This window comes from Topomyia yanbarensis, chromosome 3 (genome assembly GCF_030247195.1).
Source record: "Topomyia yanbarensis strain Yona2022 chromosome 3, ASM3024719v1, whole genome shotgun sequence".
In the NCBI taxonomy this organism is placed as follows: domain Eukaryota; kingdom Metazoa; phylum Arthropoda; class Insecta; order Diptera; family Culicidae; genus Topomyia; species Topomyia yanbarensis.
In genome coordinates this window covers 339,583,160-339,610,875 of record NC_080672.1, presented here as the reverse complement: position 1 = coordinate 339,610,875, position 27,716 = coordinate 339,583,160, and the positions used below count along the sequence as shown (strand labels likewise).

Genomic DNA, 27,716 nt, shown 5'->3' with positions numbered 1-27,716 from the left:
ATGGAAAAATTATAGCATTTTATTAAAATGTTATATTATAATATACAAAAGTTTTGATCAATTCACTTTACGCACAGTTCTATAAAAACTGCAAAGAAAAGTGTTTTTTTTCACGCTGAAACCCTTACCCCCCCTTAAGATTCAGTTTTTCAAAATTTTGTCACTGGTCGTATTACTATTCTCCGATTTTAATGGAAAATTTCAGCGTTTGTTTATGTATATGTGAGATAGACTTCGGTTAAATATTACAATCCTACTTTGAGGGGAAGTGGGGTAAAACGGGCATCGAAAATTGGTCTGCAGAAATAGTTCAAAATTTTAAAATATCTCTAACTCTGGTTTAACTTGATGAAATCTAATTCTATAATAATTTTTCTGAAAGGGCTTTGGGAAAAATATGATATACATTTTTGACTTGTAATCGAATCATTCTTATTTTACCTTGAGAAAATGACAATTTTGAAAACAGTTCTTTGCAACAAACTAATTAAGGGTAAGTTTGTATGAATGAATTTAGAGGGAACTTGGGACTATAAACTTGTACTAATAAATTCAGCGAGGTGTCTTGAAATTCGCGAAATATTATTTATTTTTTCAGATACTTCATATTTTCAAAATATATTTTTATCGGGGTTCCAGAAAAAAATATGGCGCTTAGTTCGGTTTGATTTAACGCAGGCCAAGTACACGAAATAGTAAATGCGAACAATGTAAAATTGTAAGTAGGGGTTTGCCCACTACTCGGGTTCTTGTTTGCCCGGCGTACCCTTCTTTTCAGGGCGGAATTTCGGATTTTCGTAACACAACAAAAAAAGTAAACAAATAAACTAAATTTACCAACTTTTATTCCTCCAATTCTCCTTTGCTGCACTGTGCGCTGCTTCTACTGGCGGGTTCCCTCCGGCCGGGACAACAACGGCCGTGTATCGGGATTGTTTCTGTCGGCTGCTCCGGCAGCGGTCCTTTTCGATTAGCTAGGGAGGTGAGCAAGGCTCTTTTGTTGGAACCTCCCTAGCGACAGGGCGACTAATCGCCGGGTCCACTCACTCCCCGTGAATGACCCTGGTAGATACCGCAGTAAACTACCTCAGGTGGATCCGTTGTCGTACCTGCTTCGCCCTCCCTTGCGATTAACTGTGGAGGAGAGCAATGCTCTTGTTAGCCGGGGGAAGCGAATGGCTCCTTTGCAATTAGCTTCCCTTCTCCGGCGACCCAACACCACAAACTTACGCGCCCGAACCACGGGCCGGCACTTTCGACGGGAATCTACCGTCGCACACGCGCACTAAACTTTTCGTTACGGTGGCGTGAAACTGTCCCGATGAAAAAAACAATAATCTTATGGACGTCTGAATACTACCGTGGTTCGTTGCTTTCTCACTCGATGGCCGCCTTCCGCACTCGACTATCACAAACCGCCAAACGCCTTGTCGCACAGCTGTCAACGATGAGCAGCTTAACCAGTGCACACGAATTTTCGCAAGAGGAGAGCGGTAGCCTACCTAAGCCCTATGTTACTAATTCACAAACATAAAACAAAAATTATCTAACCTATCTGTACGAATAAAACCGTTCACAAACGCGAAAATGAACAAAAATTTACAACTAATTGTGAACGGTACCGAACAGCGGTGAGCATAATTTTACGTAAAAAATACACTTTACGGAGTGTATACGCAAAAAAAAGGGTATATTTCCACCCAGTGCTAAATTGTTACCCTGACGGGTTACAAAATAAAAATTATGAAAATTGGTTAAACAGTTTTTGAGATATCACGTTCACCGTAACTGTACTTTTTATAAAACTCCATTCCGAAATAATGTTTAAACTTTTAAATGTTTAATGTTTAAACTTTTGTGTTAACCACTACAGCCGTGGAACCAACGAACTATGAATGGCTGTTATTTGGAATCTAGTGCTCTGATCTAGATAGAATTGTGCACAAATATTTTCGAAAGTATGTACTGTACTGTATGTTATGATTGTTTCGATTTTTTGAGCCCCAATTTTGTACATAACCCCTTGAACTAATTCATAGACCCAATGTTTGAATAATCCGGACAAACGATTGGATCACAGGTTTGCTTGCGAGGGGACGTCGCTTCCGACTAGTCACATTTCAGAAATCGAGAATATCGTACTTTTTTATGCCAAAAATCTTACAAATGCATGAAACGTTGAGATCTGGTGTCTTCCGAAAAGGTCTGGACGCGTGGAGAAATTCCCTAAGTAAAAAGGCCGGATTCGTCCGTTTTCGTCATCTGGAATAGTGATACGTTTGCATACTGCGGGTGCGGTTTGGTTCGAAGGAATGTGAACTGTTAAAACATGCCTGGAAAAAAGTGCCATGCCGTAACCGGCACTTTAGCTAAATCTCAACCGAATAAATAATGCAGTTGCGATGACGGGACTCTAGGAAACCGAATAACAATCGTAGTTTTTGTAGGGTACAATGACACGATTGGGTGGAAAAGTAAACAGTCACGAATTTTCACGTCAAATTCGCATAAGTTTGGCACGTTTGGTAATTAGCACAACAATTTGAATATCGTTTATTATCACATACAGTATAAATTCAAAAGCACTGGGGAAACAGTAAGAAGAATTCTAGAGAAAATTTTCAATAAGACGTAAGTAACATTGAGAGCCTCTCTTTGTTTACTTTCTCTTTCGTTTATTACGACGTCGTTACAACACGTTGTACTAATTTTCCAGTACATATCGAAAGCCGACGGTTTTTACTACAATATTATGCAAAGAGTAGAGTAGTAAATGTTGAAATGGCCGAGTAATGAACAGAAGAGAAAGACCTCAAAGAGAATCTCTCATTGTTACTTACGTCCTATTGAAAATTTTCTCTAGAATTGTCTAATCTAGGTACGCATATCTATTTCAAGCCAACAAATCTTGGAAGATTCGCATGATGAGTTTGAGTTACTCTTTCCCCCTCTATGAAACATTTGGTCTAATGTGCATTCGGCTTCTTGGCCTTCGGTCTAATGGCAATTTGGCCTATTGTCCATTCGGCCCAATGGCCAGACATTTTCAACCATATTAACTAACATTTATGGTTTTGTACGGTCCTTGTTCGAAGACCTGTCACTGTGTGGCGGGCCCCTCCCTCCCTTTTGTTGCGGGCTGGAGCCGCCTATGGTTCTGTTGAGATATAGTGCAATAAATCAACGAAAAATGTTATTATATGGCCAGGGACTTTAGTTTATGGTATTTAAGATATTTACTATAATAAATTGAAGTAAGCTGCTAAGTAAGATGAAATAATGAAAGTGTTTTGCATGATTAAAGCATCGTTTTTTAAAGCCGAAGCAGAAGAAGTTCGAAGAAATAAATTCAAAAATGTCTTTAAAAATATTTGTGAAACAGATTAAATGTTTAAAAAATAACACACACCTTCCTGGAGACTATTGTGGTTACGATAACCTTTAATGCAAAAAGCAAAAATCATCCCATAAGCAACAAAACCGATAGCTAACATGACCAATATCCAACGTTCCTATTTTCAATGACCACTAATTTGCGGATGCGTGATAAACCAAGCGATTGGAATTGTAGAGCTAAAGCATTTCGTTTCATATTCCAAAGTTTAAATAGTGGTGAAACCTCAGGTATATTAGAGAGAAACGATCGTTATTAGTTAGTAGTAATAGTAGCAGTGATAGCAGTATTAGTAAAGGAAAAATGTGAGATAAAAAAAATCAAATATGCCAAAACTAGCACCTGAATCGAAAGCAGTCATCGGAGGACGCGCTGAAAAATGCGCCCACCCGTCTCTACTCACCGAGATTCTCCGAGGAAGCGTTGATGTCCGTCACCCGTGGGCAGCGGCCAGAACGGCTTCCGCTTCCGCTGCCACTGCCGCTCGGTGGTTTCGCGTTTCCGGGCGAATGCAGCGATTGGCTCTTGTGCCGCCGGATCGTCGGCAGCCGGGCCACGAACGAGGCGTTGTGCTTGAAGCTCGAGGACGCCCGCCTAATAAGCGAAATATTACTTAGTCCATTTCTTCGGAAAATAATGGGAACGTTTTTAATTTTGTACGTGTGGATGTTATTGTAGCATGAGTGTTTTTTTCGGTGTTGTGCGGTTTGATGGTTTGAGATTGTCCAAAGCAAATACAATTATATGTACAGCAAATATTGAAAAGTTGCTCAGAAGAAACACAAATAGAAGAAAAAAACATTGAAAGCCAGTAAGTAGCACACGCATTTTATATCGAGCAGTAGCATAAGTTTATGTACACAGTAGTTCCGTCCGTCGGTTTGAGATGACCGGGAACGCGGTCACCGGTTCAATATTGACAAAACAGTTACATTGGCGTTGGAAGTGATTTGATGGGGTCATCGCGACCGAGTGACGGACCGGCCACGGCAAAACGGCGACAATGTTAGGTTCGTACGGTGATTTTATGATTTTTCGTTGGTCATCCAGAAGTTTTCATCGCGGCGAATGTTGACGCGTGGTGGTTTTGTGTGTGCGAACGGAAATAATAGTGGAACGGTCGTCGATAGTGCAGTATATACAAACCAAGCGCCACAGGGGTATGTTGGTTCAATGTTTGATGATTAATGTGTGTGTGTTTGTGAGAGTACGTTGATGAATGCAGGTAGCCATTCAAATTTATAAACATTGGCAGCAGTGATGGATGATAACGTCATCGACCAAGACCGGAAATACAGGTGAACAGCGTGTGCAGTAGCAGTTGATAACAGTTTCCCGTTCATCAGCGGCGAAGTTAGCAATATAACATCGATAGCGTAGCGATTGCCAGGATATTAATATACGTTGGTACGATGGAGATATTTTTCGTTTGATTGGTGATTTACGATAGTGAGTTTCACATGGAAGTAAAAAAGAGAAAACACAGGAAACATACAGAAATTAAATTAAAATAATGTAAAGTAATGAAACTGAAACCGGTGTGGGATTGATTTTTTTTGCCACCGTATGCAGGAAGAGATGGACTCATGGGCTAGGAATGTGGTACAGGGGCATAAATTGTTGAGAATAAGGTCAGGAGATACACGCAAGGGTCACTAGAAAAATTGTATGCGTTCTGGACATCAAACTGATAACTGTGAATAATCTCACACTCTCACACATTGTCCTACGTGAGGGTATACAGGATGAGGTTGTGACTAGTATGGACATCAACTTTTGTTCATTCAAGTCTACATACCAGTTGTATTGTTTAGAAGCTTGTGGAACTGTTCTATTCTAATTAATTACATAACAACTATATGCAGGTTTATTGTTATTATGCTTATAGAAAATTCGACAATATGGTATTGGGCCCATTTCCATTAAATTTTTGAGCTACAACCATCTGTTCTTGTTAATCATCTTAATAATAAAAGGAAAAGCGAAGTGAGATCTATTGGTTTAAAATAAAACTTGTTGCTACTACAAACAGACCAGTCAAAACTGTAAGCCGACGTACATTAGGAGTTTCGTGGACGCGAAAACGAAATAATATTTGGCGCGCAAACCAGCATCTAGGGATATTACAATACAGTTATGTTGGCAGACTTTAAATTGATTTGATTGGTTTTATGTTTTAGTTCGTCACCGTTCGCTTCTTAAACTAGTAGGGTGATGAGCCCATTTGCGCCATGTTTCTTTCCCATTTGAAGCCGTTGGTTAGAGCAGGGTCTGCCATCTTTGTTCAACGCATTGAGTCAAATGGTAGCGTAACAATAGAGGCACGCGATTCGAGTTTTCGTTGCGCTCAAACACGAGAATTTCACTATTTTCAGTGCATTTGTGTTATTACATTGATTCTTAACAACGAAGCAAAGCTGTTGATGTCAATTTTGACGTATTCCATTGATTTTAGGGCGAGAAATTAACGAATTAGTGAGGCACCTTGCTTAGTAGAGTGAAAATAGGCACTTCATCCTAGTAATTGCTTGCCTGTTTCTTTTGGTTTATTTCCGGAATTGAGCATGTGTTGATGAAGGATATGCACCTCGCATGAAAAGGTTAATGCAGTTGGATAAAATTATCTAAGAGACGAACATGAAAGCATATTATGCATATGCAAAGATTCCCAAACGAGAACATCATTGGACAAGACCAAAAACAGTTTTTTTTGTGCATAAAGACACAATACTTTTTGCATAAAAGTATCGTTTTTTAGTGTTTCGGATTCTTCTCCTCAGTAACTAACACCAACTTAATGCTAGTTAAAGTTAGATAAGTCCAAACACCAAATTCGCGCCAGTTTGACACTAAAATCCAAAAAATCACACATCTTGCTTGAAAGCTAAAACAACTAGTTGGTACCGAGTGATGTCTCGGTCCTTCTGCCAAAAAAATGTTTTTAGTCTGGTCCAAAAAAATTCTCATTTGGGCATTTTTGTATAGTACCAGGCGTTTAGGCCTCATCTCAAATGACGGTTTCGGTTCAATATTCCTCATTGTCAAACATGAACAGCCAGTCGTTTTAGCTTTCACGCAAGATGTGTGATTTTTTGGATTTTTGTGTCTAACTGGCGCCAATTTGGTGTTGGTTTGGACTTATCTAACATAGCATTAAGTTGGTGTCAGTTACTGACGAGGAGAATCCGAAACACTATAAAGCCAAACTTTTATAATATACATAATTCGTGTGTACATAAAGCACAACGCAGAAGCAATTCAGAAAGCCAACATATGTCCGGCTTTAACTTCCACCTCAGTTGTTTTTTTTTCTATACACCAATTAGAGATTTCTTCAACATCTACAATTACAACGTCTCCAGACTAGTATAGCTTCACTAGTTAGTTAGAAGTTAGTGAAACTTGCGAAATTGTATTGCTTTTCCTTAAGTCATCTATTAAAATAATTCAGCCAAGTGAATTAATTGTCTGATTATTAACGCAAAAATGTCGGCCAAACATCAAAAATATATTAAAAAGGATTGTATTTTCTTCCAGAAGTTCAACTGCGAGTACTAACACAATCGATTTTTCATTCGAATGCGACGTTGATGATACATGTAAAAGTGTGCTTAATTTCACTGTGCAGAGACACCAATCATCTCCGTCTATAGTAATGATTATTACCGGCTTCAGAGCCTACCAAGCTGAGTTTGCAACGTTAGGCGAATGTCGCATAGCAGATAGGTTTAGGAGAACAATGTCGAGTTATAGCTGTTGAATTGCTGTATCTCATTGAGTATATGTATTTATATTTTTACGGACGATATAGGGGTAGGGGTACTTTAAAATCAGTTTTCTAGCGTTCTCCCTATACGATAATTTTCTATGGCTTAGGTTTATTCCAGAGAGGTTTAGAAATCAGTGGATTGCATAACTTTGCAAAACACATCAATAAATTTGGATGCCAATTTTGAGATAAAAACAAAAATTTCAGGAAAGAAAATTTTGAAAATTTGTGAACTAATAATAAACGCGATTAAATTTGTTGTAATATGTTGTATAAGTATGCAAAACTAGCGATCGGGACTTTCTCGAGACTTCTTTGTATTTTAATATTCTCAATATTCCATATGGCAATACATTCATTTCCATAACATGCCATTGAAATAAATTAGAATGTTAGGTAAGATGATGTAATTTATTAGTGTTTGGAACTTTCTATAATACACCTATGTGATAGAGCTACATTGAATGTGAAACAATGGAAAAAAACTGGTTTTAAGGTACCCCTACCAATTTATGGATATATAGCAGCCAAATAAATTAATAGGCAAATAGTATTTTCAGATAACTTATTCCAAATTAATTGTTCTACAAGGTTGCAGAAGCAAAAATATTTCTGCATTGTTTAATTAAAAAAAATGTTCTGAACATTTGAGCACCCCTTAAGAAAAAATCAGGTGCTAACCAATTCAGATTTCAGGTTTTTTGAAACATTGCTGAAGATACCTAAGCACAAAAACATCATCGGAAGGTTATAAATACTGTTGACTGTCTTTTCTACGTTTGTGACCACTATGAGCTGGTAGTTGAGTGGTAGGCGTGGTCACCACTCATCCTACTCGATCTGGTTTCAATCCCAGCTGAGGTCGTTGTGATTTTCAGAGGTGAAAAATCTGTGGTCACGTCTTTCTTCAGAATGGAAAGTGAAGCCATTGGTTCAGGCCCATACGTTGATGGGCTGATATCTTGGGTCCAGGTGGTACAGTCACCTCTCTGGTGCCGGTGTTAGACACTAATTGCGGACAGAAACCGACTAAAAAACTATATAAGAAGAATAATAGAAAATAGTAATATATGCATAGAGATTTGTTAACCTTTGCTTAAGTTGATTTTCTGAATACATACAATTCAGCGCAGTGTCCAAATCGGTTAGTAGTAAATATCATAGTTAAGAGCGTTTTATTGCGGAGTAAACAAATCCAAAGCCCTTGCTCATGTCCTCATCTTCGCTCTTTTTACTGTACTTCAATTTTATTCCTCCAAGGTGTAAGTATTAGTTTGTAACCAAGGGGGGGGGGGATGTTGGAATTTCTGGGGTTGAAATTTGAATAACTACCAGGGTACCCTGTCGGACACACAGCAGTTAAAAGTGATAAATATCCAATTTCAACATAATTCCCGTTTCCCCTTCTTCAGAAACTGAGCTTTGTAACTGTACTAAGAACCATTGATGGTCGAAGGTATTTTAGAGTTCGGATATTTATCAACACTGCGTGGTGCCTATTCGCACCTAAAGCCTGGTGTGATGTCTTCTTATTCACCATTGTGTCTGTATTAACTGGCAATTTAGAAGTTTCAAATGAAGAGCGACCTGCAGGTCTGGGCCCATTTGAAGAAGGAAGTTCTTGGTGGACCAGTCATTGTTCCGGATTATGATATCTTCCCGGGCTGAATCTGTCATTCGCCTCTTTGTTTTCTATTTTTTATTGTCCTCTTTTTCACCTTGCAGTTTATACCACTGTGTTGAAATGAATCCACTTAAAACGCCATTTTAAATGTGTTTCATTTAGTTTTGATGCATTACTATAATTTTCTTAGCAAAATTGCCGTATTACACGCTTTGTCAAAAAAAAAGAAACTTTAATAGTAACGTGTCTATCTAGATTTAAATTATCCCTGATTAAATATTTATTTGATCCCTCTAGTTCAATATATTGCTAAATACAAGATAGAATGTAATTCGATTCTGTTGTAAATTAAAAAATGTTTAGCCAATAGCTTTAAAAAATTGTGAAACAAAAATCAAATTGGCACCTTTCAATTAACGTAATGAGCTGTGCCAAATAAACGAAATAAAAAACTCATTCCTTCCATTGTTCGCATACCCACAGTGAAGTGAATTCTGCACAGAAATTGGTAAAATAACATAGACTTGAGCATCGTTTTAATCGTTTACTTGTTTATGTATTTTTCAATTCATGCAATAATTTATTTATTTATTTATGTCCCTGTATTTGGCTAATATCAAAACATGCGCTACACCCAAAATGTCGCGATCAGATTTTCTGTTTTTGAGCTCTGAATCTCATTTCCAAAAGCCTTCCCTTTTTTCCAAAAGCAATCCCTTTTGAACATTGAGCTGTTCGGGCACAGTTCGAGATGAGCGCAACACTCACGAAAAAAAAAATCGATGACGCACACTCACACACAAAGACACTTTGTTAGTATTTGGTTTCGTATTTTTCTTCCAAACACCACAAGCAATCTCATCTTCATTGCTGTACTGCATTTTGTTTTCTTTCTCCGCTGCTATAAATAGCTCATGACCTGAAAATTCTACGAAAAAAAAAAATCTGCCATCAGATATCTAGGTTAGAGCCGACAAACTTCTATTCGCTAAAAACACCTCTTTACTACCTGTACCATAACTACATACACTTGATGAGTAGTAAAACGGCATATATAAGCTTCAAACTAATGATGAGTGAAATAATATCGTTTGGCTCCCCGCCGCCTGTATTACCTTATCGTCATTGACACATTTTGCTTTATACCATTTTCCCGTTGTTTGTTAATATTCCGTTGGGAACTAAGCCTTACTAGATAGAAAGGTTAGCGGGTAGCATCAGGACTGGCACCAACAAACATCTACTCGCTAAAACGCCTATATACACCCTAGGCCATAACGACATAGTATGAGTAGTCGTTCGAATGAGCTATATAAACTTCTCATCATTGCAGCAACGATCACAAATGGGACAGCATGGGGACGTTGGTATGTGTTATTCAAGTTATCTCTGCACCATGTAGCAAACAGCGTGTAGCTATGAGGAACGATATTGTATTGCACAAGTATGAGATTGGTTGAACACTAACACATCATTTGGGAGCTTTTCGCTCATAGTTCGAGAGCGAAAAAAGCAGATGCATTTCAACTCCCAAAGATTCGTTTTGGGTGCAAGGAACATGTTTTGGCTGTAATAGGCAGTGTTCCACAATATATTGGCAATTATTCTGTCTTCAATGCATGGAATGTAATTGGTATCTTTATCTTAGCTTCCTTCATAAGAACGAGCGTAATAACAATAACAGTTAGCACTCACTCTCCGAGTCAAGCAGATGCACTTTAGTTTCGGTAGTTATTCCGAAGTCGTGCGCAGGACTTTCGATTCCATGCCCTACTACAACTCCTTTCTGCCCAATAATAATCCCAATCCTTCAAATTCTTCTCCGGACTCCTTGCTTGAAATTGATTCTCAACAACTTGCGCACATACCTCCACAAATTAGATAGAACAGTTCCGTAAATGGTATCCGCCGACTCTATGTGGATAACACACAGGAGCCGAAAGTGGAAGGTAAAAATCTCAATGTAAAATGGTGTCAAGTTTTTTTTATATTGATTATAGAGGTTTTAACCTTAAGGTCATTCGCCTCTTCGGGTTAGAAAAATCGCTTATGAAACATTTCTAACCTTATGTGCGGGGTCGGGACTCGAACCCATATGCGCTGCGTACAAGGCAATCGATTTACCAACAGCCCCACCGCGCACCGCGGTCGAAAGATTGCAGCATAAATTTTGAAAGCGTTCACGGGTGAAAGATGCGTGGGACTTGCTACAACGAAAAGTAGCAGTACAACTGCTCGGATGGCGTTGACTGACGTTTACGGATCTCATCAGACCTATGATATGGAATGACAAGAACAGCAACATCACAAATTATACAACTATTCATTCGTTACATGAGCTTCATAAAGTAGTGTATATTAGTGAATCTAAATGAATTGAATTTTGTTTTGGATAATGATTTGTAAATAGTATTAATTTTATTTTTGGCAAATTAACTGATTTCAGACCCATTCCTAAACAGCTAAAAAATGTATTTTTACGTCTCACAAGACGCACATAAAAGAAGCGTCCGAATTAAATTTAAGTGCATGTAAAACTTAAATTTAAGTAGATGTAAAAATGTGTATCGTTCGCGTTTTCTTGGGTCGTTAAGCATGAGATTTACATCAAAAGAGACACACTATTATATTTTAGATTTACCTTGTTATGTAAATTTTATTATCTTTACCATTAGGTCAAACGACTGTAAGACGCTTTCGAGCAAATGACCTTTTAAGTAAAACTACTTTGATATAATTACCAACTTGTCCAATTTTTTATTATCAAAAACCCTTACACATTGAAAACAATATCAATGTTAAGTCAATAGGTTTGTGAACAAAACACAAACTGAAATTTAAAACGCGATTGATGGAGAACTGAAAATCTTCAGGTCCCTAACGTATGCGGAATGAAATTTGGACAACGCTTCCAGCATTAAAACAAAAATGCAACCGGTAGCAAGGCATCATATTAAACGTCATACTCTAGGCACACTTATTTTAAACATCCAGTGTTAATTTCGACCCGCTAGGAGATACCATGTGAACGAAATGGCAGCGAACGCCCAATCTGGCACCTAGCTATTATGCCAAAAAAAAAAGGTTTTGGCGCATTGGAGGATTACGACATACTTTTTGTACCAAAGGCTGATAAACCTCCAAATGTACCAAAATTTCGCCCAAATGAGGATTTCTGGAATAATTTGAAGCAGAGAGTATATGCCAATAATTTTTGACCTAAAACAAACAAACGTGATAATCAAAATTAAGAAAGAAATTAAGAATATGCCAACATCATTTTTTTTGACTCCTTTGCAAAAAGTTCCTGTAAACTATCATAAAGCTTCTCGAATGGGCTCAAGTTTTTTTTCTACATTAAGTTAATAAGCTGACAAATGTTTTCATACAGAGAGAACATTTAATAAATGGTTTTCTTCAAAAAAATTGCCTTTTGAATTTTGTCCAAATTTTATTCCGCATACGTTACATCACGTAGTTTCCCTCACCCGTGCACTTGATAGAACCATTAAAAGAAACCATAAGAATGTGGTTCTAAGTTTCAAGTGCAGCAAAACCAATGCTCTTCTTTTTTCAAATTTGAATGATCTAACATCTAAGCTGCTAAGACGAAATGTCATATATCGCATTCCTTGTACGGGATGCGACAGCTCTTATATTAGATTAACCACCTAGCAACTAAAATAACGGTTGTCCGGTCATCGCTCACTAATTCAAAGGTACAAAAAATTCAAACAGTCGGACTCCGATCAAACTGTACAAACCTTAAAGGCATTCACAAATCTTAAATCAATACGAACGAATTCATGCATTACAGATTCTTGAAATGTGTCATATTTACACTGACAATTCAGCGATTAATATTCGAACCGATACTCAACATTTGAATTTAGCATATTCTGGCCTGCTGCCTTTACTCAGCATCTTAATCAGCACTTCAGATTGGGGGAGACCGGGGCTATTTGGCGGTGTTTTCAGTTTTCATTTTCTAGCGATTTGATTTTGGTAAATCTTGCAAAATAGAACACGTTGCATGAAAGGGCAGATTGAATTTTATGAAAATGTTTGATGCGTTGTCTTCATTTCTAGAGACAAAAATATGTGACGCGGAAAAGCCGCCAGCTTACCCCAGCCTCGGGGTAAGTTGGCGGTATGTATGGGGTAAGTTGGCGGAATACCCGAAAATAAGCAACCAAATGGAAATTCGATTACTTCAGTGGTCCTTATGAAATGTGCCGATTGTCTTTTCAATAAAACTGTATATTATTCGACACTTTTCATTATATTTCAGTCTCAATACCCCATCATTTTGACTTCGACGTGTACTCCATATTCAAAAGCAAATTTTCGAAATTCTTCATGCGATTGGCCGAAATTCTACAAAACAAAATGTTTTTCAACAAAAACACATTGGATAATGCGTTTCATATTACTTGAGGTTCACGACGAGAGACGGCGCTATATGACTAATAGAAACGGAGAAAAGGGGATTCCGCCAACTTTCCCCAACCGCCAACTAGCCCCGGGCTCCCCTACTCCCATCAACTGTCACTGCTCATCGTTTGCTCTCTCTCTCTCTCTCTCTCTCTCTCTCTCTCTCCTATTTTGTTTTCTGGCGATCTGCTACCCAGGGTGGCCAGACCTACCGATTTATCGGTAGTCCTACCGGTTTTGGTCTTCTCTACCAATTCACAGACGACCAAGGCAAAACTACCGATATTTTGTTATTCCTACCGAAAACTACCGATTTTTATTGATTTTGGACACATCCTACTCAACATTCATTTTTTGGGTTGGTCTGAGATCTGTGTTGTCAGTATTTTACAATTCTATGTCAATACTACGTTTTTGGGACAACCCGGCCTACCCATAAATAATAAACTTTTAGTGACCCTACCGATATTAAGGAATTCTAGCTGGCCACCCTGCTGCCACCAATCTGAAACATTTCACTGTTCAATCTGGTTTCGATGTGCACGGGAAGCTCTTTGCTTTTAAGTGTAGAGTAGCCGCTTGTGGACACTGTCCAAATGATGCCCCATACTTGACAAGGAAAATATTTTTAGTCGTTGTGAGTAAATTTGTTGAATATTGTCCTTTGTGAAAAATGTTTGTAACGCTTTGTAACAAATTGTAGTTGTCCTGAAGTTGAAGGGATACTTCCATTTGAAACGTTGACTTTAATGCAAAATAAATGTTTTGTGTCAAAATGTCATCTTTGAATTTACAGGGTGGTCGTTCCCGTCCTTAGTAAATTGAAAACAATGAAAAAGCGGTGCTTATAGTGCAAAGATGAATTATTTTGTTACTATTCCATATTTCCTCATGCCGTTTACTTGAACGAGATCATGTAATCTGAATAAAACACAAATCTTTGTCCTGGATTGTTTTATGTTTCACCGAACAATCGCTGATTGTTTCAGACTATTCGGTCTGCGATTTGAATGCCTTTCCTATAAGTATCTAGTTGGAACTTGAATTTGCAACAATGTATTAGAAGGCACATACCGCATGCGTTGCCTCACTATTGTGGATATTGTTTGACTATTATCACCTATTTCGGAACTGTAGAAAAATTGTAGATAAAGAGAAATTTAAATCAGATATGAGCACGATGTAGAAATCTAACTAGGATAGCGGTTTGAGCGAGTAATAAATATTTTTTTTTACAGAGCGTTCCTAAAGTACTACAAGGATTTCCACCAGTTGCGACGTATCTCGGTTCAAGGCGTTGCCGATGAATCTGTCTAGAAGCTAAATGATCAAAACTGAAAAAAAAACTATTGAACTGAGCTAATATGAACACAGCGTCGTAGGTTCACAAGCCAGGCATATTGTGAGACATATTTATGATACTGAGAACAATATACGTACTCCCTGGTTATATCTTTCTGAGGTGTAGGCTATGAGATTCATTAGCATTGTTAAATGTATGGTATTCTGACTAGTTATATGTACCTGTTGATCACACTTTGTTATAACTATAGAATTATGACGCTGGAAACAAAATATATTGTCTCTTTCAAAATCGTTCTGATTTGATAGACCTGTAACCTCAACTGTGGTATGTGCTACATACAGACTAATTAGAGTTTCTTTACTAAATGTAGAGCGTATGGCACTGAATAAGAAGTTATAAGTGTCTTTTCTTCATTTCTCACTATAATAAATGGGGATTTGCAGAATACGAATAGCAAACTTTAACAATTTGTAGCGGTATATAATCTGTTGAATTATTGTATCTTGTATACTTGCGTCAGTAAATTCGCCACTTATACGTATACAGTATAAGATATTCTACAAGCCGTTATCTGTTCGCCTTTGAATGCAACTTTTTCCCTTTCTCTCGTAAATCATACAGGAAATGTTCCTCTTACCGTTCCGGAGATAGCACACCGAACAGAGCAGTAACAATTCACTTTGGTAGTTTGTATCAAGATAACTCGTTCAACTGACCACCGTTGCTACCTGTGCCTGGGCATTCACCGCCGGACGGGAGGCTGGCCGGGTGAAACCGTACTGCGAAAGTCTAACTTTTAATTAAAAGTTATTTAATTCCTGCACACCAACTAGCATCATTTCTTCCGGTGTTTTTGCCATTCAAACACCACCGGTGGGATTTCAATTTACGTTCCAAATCGTAATGTGGCTTGTAAAGCTCGAAGAAAGTGAAGAACGACAACAGTTCAGTTTATAGCCGATTGCACAGTGGGGCACAGATGCAATCTAGGAAGACAAAATCAATAGCTCGTTTGAGATATTTGATAGAGTTTGTCAGACTCAAAAAATTCTATCTTCTTATGTTGTCAAAATTTTGCCACACAGATGGCGCTCGCATATAACGACTTCGTATTTTTGCCAATTTGTTCATCTAAAAAAAACAAATGTAAGCATCAAAATTCCGTGGTCTATTAATTTCAATGTAAAGAGTGACTTTGAAAATTCGATTGAAAAACCTTTTAAATAATACCATCAAAGAATTCTTTACTTTATAATTTATTTAAAATACAGGTCCATTAAATTAATCTTTTTGTAACCTTTTCTTGGTTTTCGACATCTAAATCGACAAATTGCCAAACGCGATAGATTCCACAAAAGCAGTGACAGCCCACCACCTTAAGGATGTCCGTAGATATTCCGTATGGTACTATTTTTACATTTGTTATTTCAAGAATACCATGTCTCTAGAACTCACCATTTAAAAGTTAGATTCGTGCTTTATCTAAGCGACAAAGCTGAGCACTCAATCTTGACCACAAGAAAAGTTTGTAGTTAACTTTGTCAAAAATCGCATATCGCTAGGTCGTAAGTATAAGAAGTTTTAGGTTTTTGGCAATCTAGGTTTGTGACCCAGTGTGCATTGCCGCTAAAGTGTGGGTGCAGTGCTGTTACAAACGCAACAAGTCATAGACTGGGTACGCCGGTCCAAGGGAATGAGAGACGTGGCTACTTTGCTATTAAGGCAAGGAAGAAAATTGATCTTTTAATTACAGTGAAAAGTGAATTTTGTATGGAGACTTTGCGTTATTTCTATTTAATATTCTCTGCAAAAGGTAGCATATAATGATTTGATGGAATTAAACTTAATTATTCTCTACTACATTTCTTTTAATTTTAGCATGTATAGCTAAAACTTTATAGTTATTAAAAATCTATCTACAGTGGTGTTTTAAACACCTGTGAATTTAAACAATGAAGGTAAATTGTACATAATTCATGAAACGTTACTATACTCATTCAACATGGTTTTTCATGTTCATGTTTTTCTATTTTTGTTATTCGCCAGAATTCACTAGAATGATACAACGTAATGTTTATGGCGATTGAGAACGAATACGGAGAAATATCCCACCGGAATTTGATTAACTTACGCAATGGAACTACGCTTTTATTTTGACTCGTTACATGGGTAACCATGGGTTAACCCTCAAAAAGGCAAGGAGTCTCAGAGGCCCGGCTAGTTACAGTTCCCTAGTTTCAATGAACTTGTAATTTGAAACAAAACTGATTGGGCGTTTTCGGTCTTTCGATTCTCTCACTGGTAAAACGGCAAAAAGAGGCTTTTAATTTCACTGGGTCTTACCCGATCAAACCATTCGGAATTTGATTCGGAATCCTGAATGGAGTCAGTATGGATTCCAACTCAAATGTAACAACCGATTCTGAAACCGATTGAGTCGGAATCGGTTGTTGTATTTGATTTGGAATCCATAATGACTCCATTCAGAAATCTGAACCGGTTCCGGAATGAGTTTAACTGGGTAGGAGCGATGCTTCAATTTTAGCTTGCCTTTTTGAGGGTTAATAAAAATACTTTTTCGGACACGTTAATATTTCTGTCTGCAACAGCAGTGATTGAGAGAAGATTTCAAACCTGCGGAACATGTACCTACTGTCAATTACCAAACACAACTGCAACTCCTGTAAAAACCTACATACTAATCAGTCAATGAAAGCATAGATCTACTATTAAGCGACAAATGTGTGTCTATTGAACACAACTAATTGAGTAGAGACAAACAAAGTTAAATTAGTTTAGTGTTGGATAGTTTTGTAACATTTACACAGTATTTTATTATTGTTGATTGTACCTAAAGCAAAAATAATTCTATCTAATGTTTTTTTTTCTATAGACTACAGAAGAGTTAGCGAAGGATAGTTGTCGTACATAATATTCTGTTCTAGAGTGAAGCGTGACAAATGAAACAAACAAGTCAGTTCCACTTTTTCGTTCCAATTCATTTCATAGTACATAGCATGATGCGATAGTGGGAAAGTATCCCGCGTACTTTCCGGTGTTAGTTTTCCGTTCCGCAGACTAAATCCACCTGAACGTGGCGAAATAGAATGCAACACGTAGCAAAAAACTGAAATGTCTACAAAATTTTATTTCACTTGAGGCAGCGAACTAGAAACACAACGGAACTAGCGAACTATCAAGAACGTGGTGAAGTTTGTAACAGATGAGAACTAGTTGCTGTTTCCCTAGAGAACTATCTATATCTATGAGAATAGCAGATGTAATTTTTTTTTTATTTCTTACTCAAAAGCTCAGCTCGTTTCTCTAGGAGAACTCAAACTAAAAACGGATGTCGGTAAAACTTACGCTGCGGCGGAGGAGGCGGCCAGCTTTTCGGCTGCTTCCAGTTTGGTTCTAAAGCCGGGGGTCGTTCGAGGTTCCACGGAGAAAGGTGTTTTTTTAGTTTATTTGAGCACACGGCATCAGTTTGTTCAGTCCGTTCGCAGAAAGCACACATTTGGAAGCCAGAAGCACATTGAATCACACGCACATTTAGGAAGAATGAGCGACACATGAGTTCGTGGGTTGGGGTATTAGGTGATGAACAGATAGTGGTGGTGGTGGTGGTGATGGGGAGAAAAAAAATACAACAATAATGATTAGTATGTTGAGCATAATTCGTTATTTAATCGATATAAGGTTATATTGAGTTATTCATGAAGCTAAATCAGTAGTTTTAGGCATGTTCCATCAAATAGATGGTTTATTATATTCATAAGTCTAATGTCAAGACTAAGAAGAGTGGAGAAAATAAGCGTAAACATGATCAGGCAATTTGATTAAGGTTAATATTTATTAAGAAAACTTTTCCTCGCAAAGCTTGCTGGGCAGCCGATCGAAAGGAATTAGCAAATTTTTCGTAATGCGTTATTTTGTTATGGTGATTTATGTAACACATTTAGTTTTGAATTAATATTGGTTTTTGTGTTAGTGATTTGCACGTTAAGTCGTCAATACAAGTCTTACTAAGTTAGTGGTAACAGTGAAATAGATCGAAAAATGAAATACGCTATTCCACAGAGATTAGAACCCATGAAAACAAATGTCCTCTCTACTGGCTGGGGTTCGAACCTTGCATCTTCAGCGACTCCAGCGCCAACACTTTACCTTATTCTACAGTACAGCTCTGGACACAGAGTTGTCACTGTGCATGAGTTGTGCGCACAAGTAACTAATATTGTTTCTTGTACCTATATGAAAATTAAGTAGAAATAAAAGTCCTTTGCTAGGTAGGATGACGGGGATTGACTTCAAACGATGACTAGTTAGATACAGACATTTGATTTTGTCATCTGAGAGGATTCAATACCCTCACTACTCATGCACAGTAATAGTTCTGCATTCAGAGCTAAGGTAATGTGTTAGCGCCGAAGTCGCGAAGGATATCAGGTTAGAATCCCAGCCAGAACTGTTTTCGTGTGTTGTAAGCACCTTCCACTTGTTTATTTTTCGATCAGTTTCCCCGTTCTGAATTATGATGTGATGGTAGGTAAATTAAATTATTACTAAAACACTTATGATTTATGTTTTGGCCCCAAAAGGTGTATAGTGCATTGCGTGTATTACTTGCAACGTCCTGAAATTCAAGTGAAATAGTCTTAAAGTTGCAGGTGGTCCAGAACAGATATATTAACCCGGGACGTCAGTCTCAACCAGTCATTAAACCGTACACACCATTTTTGTGACATTTTCGTTTATGGATGTACTATCTAACTGACTATTTAAAGATATTTAAAGGTAGGTATATGAACAGGAAAATGATACAATTTGCACATTTTTCATGCTTTTACATGTATATCCAGAAAAAAACTATTACGTTCAAATATATTCTGGGACATAACACAAACATTTTGCAGAGGATTCTGTACCTTCATCAAATTTCCCTTTTCACTTAATAAGATTTTCTTTTAATTACAACAAATCATCATTTTAAAAAATTGGCCACTAAAACAAAAAATTCACATGTTTGAACAAAACAGGGAAGATAGGCTGTTAAGTGCAATAGAGTATTTAATTTTGCGTTAGATAAATCGGATAGATAATATCTTTGGAAACTAAGCGGGTAGTTGATACTCATAATACTCATAAGGAGAATGGTGAGCAAAGGTTCAAGATGCATCAAAACGTAAATTTGTATTTAGTAGAGAAAGATTATATTATTTTTTCTATTATTTCTATTATTATTTGAGTATCTTTAACCGTTATGTGTCCAACAAAAAACACACCATTAACAGGCCGACGAGGGTACCCATGTATCCACAAGTTGAAATGCTCATAACTATGGCTTCCTTTAACCGATTTGGACAAATTTGGATGTTTTGAATTCAGGAAATCGAACCGGATGAATGGACCTGGTTCTTGGTAATCCAGATTTTCTGAAGTAATGTTCCAGTACTAGGGTATGATTTGTAAATTTTAATAATGTCCTAGCAATATGAGTATGTAAATTCTTCATATTATCTTGGAAGTCTGTTATTTATTGTTACGGGACCCCATGGCAATTTGAAAAATGGAATTGGAATGGAATGGCCACTCACGGCCTCACAGGAACCTGCTCCGGAACATCCGTTCCGGGGTCAAATCACCAAATGGTTCCAAAACCACGAAATACAGCCTATTGATGCAATTCCAAGAATTTCGATACCCATATTGCTCGCATTCCATTGAAGTTCACAAATAGTATCAGCACTAGAACCTGCTTCCGGAAATTTGGATTCCCGGGAATTGAATGAAGTAACCCGATTCATTTTTACCAAATCCAAAGGTGGATGAGTTCATGAATCCAAAACACTCAAAAGTATCAAAATCGGTTGGAAATTACCTTAGTTATTGGCATCACAGTTTTGTGGGTTCCCGGGTACCCACGTCGGCCTGTTATGTAGTAAAAAAAAATCAGGATCCCCTTTCTCTGCTCCCCTTACTATATCAACAATATTATAAACCCAAAAGCTTGATTTAGTGAAGTTTTAGGACGTCACAAAGTGTCAATTTCCAGCTATGGATAAAACATGGGACCGCGTCAGATATATAACGGTTAATGACATCAATATAATGTAATATAATCTCTGTTAATAAAATTTGCACAAAAACTGAAGCAATTGATTGACTACTTATAACAGAAGGAAGGAAAGATTCTTAATTTTTAATGACATAGTAAATTATGATTATAAGAATGTATTCAATGTTCCACTCGTCAGTAACTGACATAAACTTGCTGCGAGTTAGACGATATATCCAATCCAACACCAAATTGGCGCCAGTTAGACACTAAATCCAAACAGTTCACACAATGCACAGAAGCTCCTGGTCGCTGCCAAGTACATATAGGGAAACGACCTTTTCGTTACCCTATACTCGTCAGCTAGCTAGCTCCGCTAGCGAATGACGGATCTCAATAGTGGCATGTCTGTAATAATATACGTACATGGAACTATTGAGAACCAGAGCTACAGGTCCAAAGCCCTGGTAAAGGAGGATGGTTGTGATGATCTGGGCCGAGGTCACCACATAAAGCAAGGTAGGTCATAACCCCAATTCCATGGCGTGAAGCGACCCGTGCCGAGGGATGAGTGATCGAGGGGGTGAAAAAGATGCTCGATCGTTAACGGAGCCTGTGGGGTACCTGGGCAACCCCCACAGTAAGCGTCCCTTACCACGTTAATGCGGAGCTCTGGCGTGGCGGACATCTCTTCTCGTGCTACTCGTGGGTTTAAACATGGAGTCAACAAAAAACAAAAATAAACAGTCGGAAGTGCCAAACCCCTTCGCTAGAGGTGGTTTGGCGAGGTCTCCCCCCGTGGGGAGAGTAGTGGAGCGATGAGTGCTGCATCTGAAAGCACCAGTGACCCCCCAGCATCGGTAGGAAATAGCCCTACCAACGCACCGGACGGGCCACTATCTGCGATGCGCAAAGTGGTGGAGCAGCTCGATTCAATAATCGAGTACTCTAGCGCAAAGCAAAATATAAGCAAGGAGTTAAAACAGAGTCTCCTGGAACTCCGAAAAACTGTTCGTGTCGCAAGACAGAAACAGCAGGCTTATGCCAAGAGGGTGGAATGTCGGGAGAAGTCCGACAGAGAAACCCAGACAGTGGCCTCCAAGAGGGAGGGAAAAGTGAAGGTCGATACGTGCACCCAGACAGTGGCTTTCACCTTCTATGGAGCAGCCACGTCGCTCGAAGCGGCGGCCGAGTTCCCCTCGAAGGGAAAAGGCAAGGGTAAGGGCAATCGCAAGACGTCGTCGAACGTGAAGCGCCCTAGGAAGTCGCCAGGCGAGGGTGCAAAAACCGACACCACACGGCGTGCAACCGTTAAGGCCAAACGCCGTCTGGCTGAGGTAAGCGAGGGCGAGAGTGACCTTGCTGAGCAGAGCGTTGGTACCAGCAACCCGGCGCGACCGGGGCAGGGGGACCCAAACCCCTGGACGCTGGTCACCAAGAAGAAGCCGGCACCGACACCGGAGGTACCGCGGCCCGCGAAGAAGGCCAAGGACAGAGGCGAGGCCTTGTGGTTAAAAACCGACAAGGACAAATACGCCGATGTCCTAAAGTCGATGAAGGCGACCGCAAGCCTTTCGGCCCTTGGGCAAGATGTGCGTAGCGTGAGACGCACCAACACGGGAGAAATGCTCCTGGTGCTGAAGCGAGGCGCACAATCTAGTGCGGTATACAAGGCCTTGGCCCAAGAGGTCCATGGAGAAGGCGCCCAAATCAGGTCGCTAGGGGCGGAAATGACTCTCCAGTGCAAGCATCTGGACGAGTTCACGACCGCAAAAGATGTCGTCGCAGCCGTTAAGGAACAATGCGACGTCACAATCGAGCGGGCCTCGGTGCGATTTAGAGATGGACCCTCTGGCACCCAAGTAGCCTACCTCAGGCTACTGAAGGCGGATGCCAAAAAGGTAACCGAGAAAGGGAAGCTGAAGATCGGCTGGTCGGTATGCCCTATTAGCATACCCCAGCCGCCTTCAGTGGATAGGTGCTATCGGTGCCTTGAGTCCGACCACAAAGCCTACGAGTGCGAAAACACAGACAGGAGCAAACTATGTCGTCGCCGCGGCGAGGAGGGGCATAAGGAGCGGGGCTGCACCAAGGCGTACAAGTGCCTTATCTGCACCGCTAAGAAGCAAGCCCATAAACATGCTATGGGCGGACCTTTGTGTCCCTTCGGTGAGGCAAATAAGAAGAAGCAGTGAACGTCACACAGCTAAATCTTAACCATTGTGCAGCAGCCCAACAGCTGCTGTGGCAGTCGGTCTTGGAGTCGAGGACAGATGTCGCCCTCTTGTCAGACCCGTACCGCATCCCTGCCGGCAACGGCAATTGGGTTTCGGACGGGTCTGAAATGGTGGCAATCTGTACAACGGGACGGTTCCCGGTTCAAGAGGTAGTACACTCCTCCGCCGAGGGTGTGGCGATTGCCAAGATCAAAGGTGTGTTCTATTGCAGCTGCTACGCCCCACCAAGGTGGCCAATAGAACAGTTCAACCAGATGATCGACAGGCTCTCGTCGGACCTAGTGGGCCGGAAACCGGTAGTCATAGCGGGAGACTTTAACGCTTGGGCAGTGGAGTGGGGCAGCCGCTGTACAAATAGCAGGGGTCAAGCGCTAATGGAGGCGCTTGCGAAACTCGATACTGTGCTAGCTAATAATGGCTCCGCTAGTACATTCCGTAGAAACGGAGTGGAGGCGTGGATTGACGTAACATTTGCCAGCCCGAGTCTGGCTCCAGGCATGAAATGGAGGGTAGACGAAGGCTACACCCATAGCGATCATTTAGCAATCCGCTTTAAGATCAACTATGGTGTGCAGCATCCGAGGGCGGGAGATCCCTGTCAGGTACGCGGGTGGAAGTCCAATCACTTCGACAGCGAAGCTTTCACCGCGGCCCTGGGACTGGAGGCCAACACCTACAGTCTAAGCGGGGATGCGCTGGTAGCTTTTCTATCACGCGCGTGCGACACCACTATGCCGAGAAAAACACTGCCAAGAAACGGTAGATGCCCGGTATACTGGTGGAGTGCCGAGATTGCAGCTCTACGGTCAGCCTGCCTCAGAGCTAGACGTAGGATACAAAGAGCTCGCACCGAGGATGCAAGAGAGAACCGCCGTGAAGTGTTTCGAGCTGCGAAATTGGCCCTTAACAAGGCCATTAAAAGCAGCAAGAGAGCGTGTTTCGACAACCTGTGTGAGAGTGCCAACGCGAATCCGTGGGGTGACGCCTACCGGATTGTGATGGCCAAGACCAAAGGGGGCTCCTCACCCCCAGAACGGTCTCCGGACCGGTTGACAACGATTATCGAAGTACTCTTCCCGTCTCGAGCCACAAGCCCCTGGCCACCTGCACTACGAGACAGTGCGGGCACGGCCGAAATGGTGGCTCCAGTGTCGAATGAAGAACTACTCGCAGTGGCTAAATCCCTAGCAATGAACAAAACTCCAGGGCCGGATGGAGTTCCAAACAACGCTCTCAAGGCAGCGATCATAGCGAACCCGAACATGTTCAGGCTAGCTATGCAGAGATGCCTTGACGAGTGCCGTTTCCCCGATAGATGAAAAAGGCAGTAATTGGTGCTGTTGCCGAAGCCCGGGAAGCCGCCAGGCGACCCATCGGCGTACAGACCAATCTGTCTGATCGACACGACTGGCAAACTGCTTGAAAGGATCATCCTCAACAGGCTAACCCCGTACGCGGAAGGTACGGACTGTCTGTCAAGCAACCAGTTTGGCTTTCGGAAGGGTAAGTTCACAGTGGGCGCTCTCAACTCAGTGATAAATACTGCCGAGATAGCGATCCAACGAAAAAGGCGAGGTATTCGATACTGTGCGTTAGTGACACTTGACGTGAAGAACGCATTCAACAGCGCAAGCTGGGATGCCATCGCGCTCTCGTTACACCGGCTTAGCCTACCGGTGGGTCTGTACCGGATCTTGGAAAGTTACTTCCAGAATCACGTACTGCTATACGAGACCGATGCCGGTCAGAAAAGGGTTCCGATTACCGCCGGAGTCCCGCAGGGCTCGATCCTAGGCCCGGTGCTATGGAACCTCATATATGACGGGGTTCTGAGACTGAAGTTCCCTCCTGGAGTCAAGATCGTCGGCTTTGCTGACGACGTAACCTTGGAGGTCTACGGGGAGTCAATTCCTGAGGTAGAACTAACCGCAGAACACGCGATCAGCACGGTGGAGGAATGGATGAGCGCGAGAGGCCTGGAGCTCGCTCATCATAAGACGGAGGTAGTTATCGTCAACAACCGCAAGTCGGCACAACAGTTATCCATGTGGGAGGAGTCGCGATCACTTCACAGCGAAGTCTGAAGTCTCTCGGAGTCATTATAGACGACAAGCTGACCTTCGGCAGCCATGTCGACTATACATGCAAGAGAGCGTCGACTGCTGTTGCGGCTCTATCGAGAATGATGTCCAACAGCTCAAAGGTGTGCGCCAGTAGACGTAGGTTACTGGCAGGCGTTGCCGTATCTATCCTCAGGTACGGCGGCCCGTCATGGTCAAGAGCACTGAGGGTAACCAGTTACCTACAGAAGCTGGAGAGCACCTACCGCGTGATGTACCTCAGAGTGATATCTGCCTACCGCACGGTATCACACGATGCATCCTGCGTGATAGCGAGCATGATGGCAGTCGGGCTGGTCATTCGGGAAGATGAGGAGTGCTTTGAGCTACGTGGAAATAGGGGAGCCCACGAGCGCACCAGGGTGACCTCGGTCGCCAGATGGCAGCGTGAGTGGGACAACTCCTCGAAAGGTAGGTGGACCCACCGGCTGATACCTAGCATATCGAGCTGGGTGGGAAGACCCCATGGGGAAGTTCACTTCCACCTGACACAATTCCTGTCAGGCCATGGCTGTTTCCGACAGTACCTCCACAGGTTCGGGCACGCGGAGGTCCCAGTCTGCCCGGACTGCCCAGGTGTAGACGAAACTGCCGAACACATACTGTTCGTATGTCATCGGTTCGACGTCGAAAGAAGAGCAATGCTTGACGTCTGTGGCTGGGACACAACCCCTGATACCCTTATTCAGCGGATGTGTCAATCGGTGGAGAAGTGGAACGCAGTCTCGGCTGCTACCATCCAGATTGCCAGTAGGCTACAGGTAATCTGGCGAACCGAGCAACAGACGACGGGCACTGCTAACTAGTGATTGGTTAGCTGGAGCGAAAAAGGCCAAGCGCAAAAAAGGGAGTGAATGGTCTGTTCATGACGAGGCAGGTTGGCGCAGCGAATGGCAAACGCGTAAGGGGTAAACCCAGCCACCCCGAAGCAAAACAGAAGAGTGAGTGTATAGGCGTATAAGTGGACTGCCTCATGCCATGTGTTTGAGTGTGAATCAAAGTGCGATTGAGAGAGCACCCAAGTAAGCCTCATACAGGACGTATGAACGCGTGAGTGAGAGTGAATGAGTACATTTAGTGCAGCCATCCCCCCAGAAGTAATACCGAGAGGTAGTTCCTGGGAGGAATGATGGCAGAGCCCAATGGAGTTTAGTCGGTATTAATGACTAGTCACCATTCGAGCCCGACACGCCCCCAGTGCACCCCGTGTGGTAGATTGGACCCTACCAATAGCACGTGTACTGGGCTAGGACGTAAAGGTCTTCTCCATTGTAAAAAAAAATACTCGTCAGCGACCCAGAGTTTCTGTGCTGGACTATTCGAGATATCACTCGGTACCAGCCACGTTATGCGAGCTGCTTGGATTTGGTGTCTACTGGCCCCAATTTGGTGTTGGTTTGGGTATATCCTCTAATTCGCAGAAAATTGGACCATTCGACTCAGTTCGTTGAGTCTAGAAAATGTGCGTGTTTGTGTTCTATATATGTACTCATTTTTCTCTGAGATGGATGGGCCGATTTCAACAATATTATTCTCAAATGAGAGGTGTAATTTTGACATATACGCTACTATTGAATTGTATTTGGATCGGAGTTCTGGTTCCAGAGTTACGGGTAACACATCAAATTTCCATAGAAACCGGTAGCATCTTGTGGTATAAATGGCGCAAATTTTTTATCAATTTTTTTTCTAAATTACTTGGATTTGTGATTCTAACTCACTGACGGACAATTAAACTCAATTTGACTACCGGTTGACTCGATTTTCACAATCCAGGAATTAGGAATCAGATTATATTAGCTCAAATTGCTCGTTCCTCGTGTGTAGTCGGGGATTTGTGTCTTGCTGTGATTTGTTCAAGCTAAGGGCCTTGATTGCTACCTGACTATTAGAGCAGAAATTTATCGCTTTGCTGGATACGGTCTGTAGGGTCGATTGCAATCGCAAAGATTCCTGCTTGGAATACAGTACAGTATCTACCTAGCGAGTGAGACTGTTTCAATCTCATTTCAGGACAGTAAACGCCAGTACTAGCACCTTCCTGCAGTAGAGAGCCGCCAGTGTAACAGGCCACTTGCGTTTGTTGTTGTCTCTATATATAACCAGACAAACACTCCTCGCTAGAGGGAATCTTTACATGGAGTGTCCTGTAAGGAAAACTACAAGTGAATGTAATATCGTTTGGAGCAAGAATATCTTCACCCTATCTAACCATTTTTGACCTCAGTCGTGTATGAGTTGGAAGTTCCAAAGTCCAGTAACCTGAAGTCTGCATGCACATGGTAGTGCTTCTTGTTTAAGGTGTATGTGTAATGGTTTGGTGTTTAAAATGATTTCAAGGGCAGCAGTCGGAGTTGTCGTGAAAGCACTAGTCGACGTCGCACAGTGGGACGGAATCAAAAAAAAGCCGGACATTGATATTTGAGACGAAACTATTGGTTATGGCACTTTGATGTCGTCGGAAAGGTTTCTTTATTTTTTAAGTAGTTTAATATAATTCTGGAAAAATTTTATTTAAGGGGGTATATACGCAGATAAAAAAATAACTTTGCAAGTTGTTGCCAAAATTGATAGTCATGTATAGAAAGTTTGCAGCCGAAATGATTTTATGAAACTTTGTTGAAGTAGCGAAATGGCTATCTGCTAAGCTAAAAAAGATATTGGGTGAAATTGAGGTGCATGTCGGAATACCCCTTTAAAAAGTGTTTTTTTATTGTAATTTTTTATTTGATTTTTACAGTATTTCGATGTTCTAGAAAGTTGTAGATGCTTTC

The 27,716-nt window shown here is 40.9% G+C and overlaps 1 protein-coding gene across 9 annotated transcripts in view; it reads right to left on the bottom strand.

Moving 5' to 3' along the window:
• The window catches only part of LOC131694076 (potassium voltage-gated channel subfamily KQT member 1), a 1,057,856-nt gene that overhangs the window by 267,517 nt on the left and 762,623 nt on the right, over positions 1-27,716 (bottom strand). For 7 of the 9 annotated variants that reach the window (XM_058982447.1, XM_058982448.1, XM_058982449.1 and 4 more), the window contains one exon: positions 3,798-3,988. In XM_058982447.1, coding sequence (XP_058838430.1) covers positions 3,798-3,988 — 191 coding nt within the window. Of the gene's footprint in view, positions 1-3,797; positions 3,989-17,893; positions 17,942-27,716 lie in introns of all 9 variants that reach the window. The other 2 variants (XM_058982446.1, XM_058982454.1) reach the window with 1 other exon arrangement.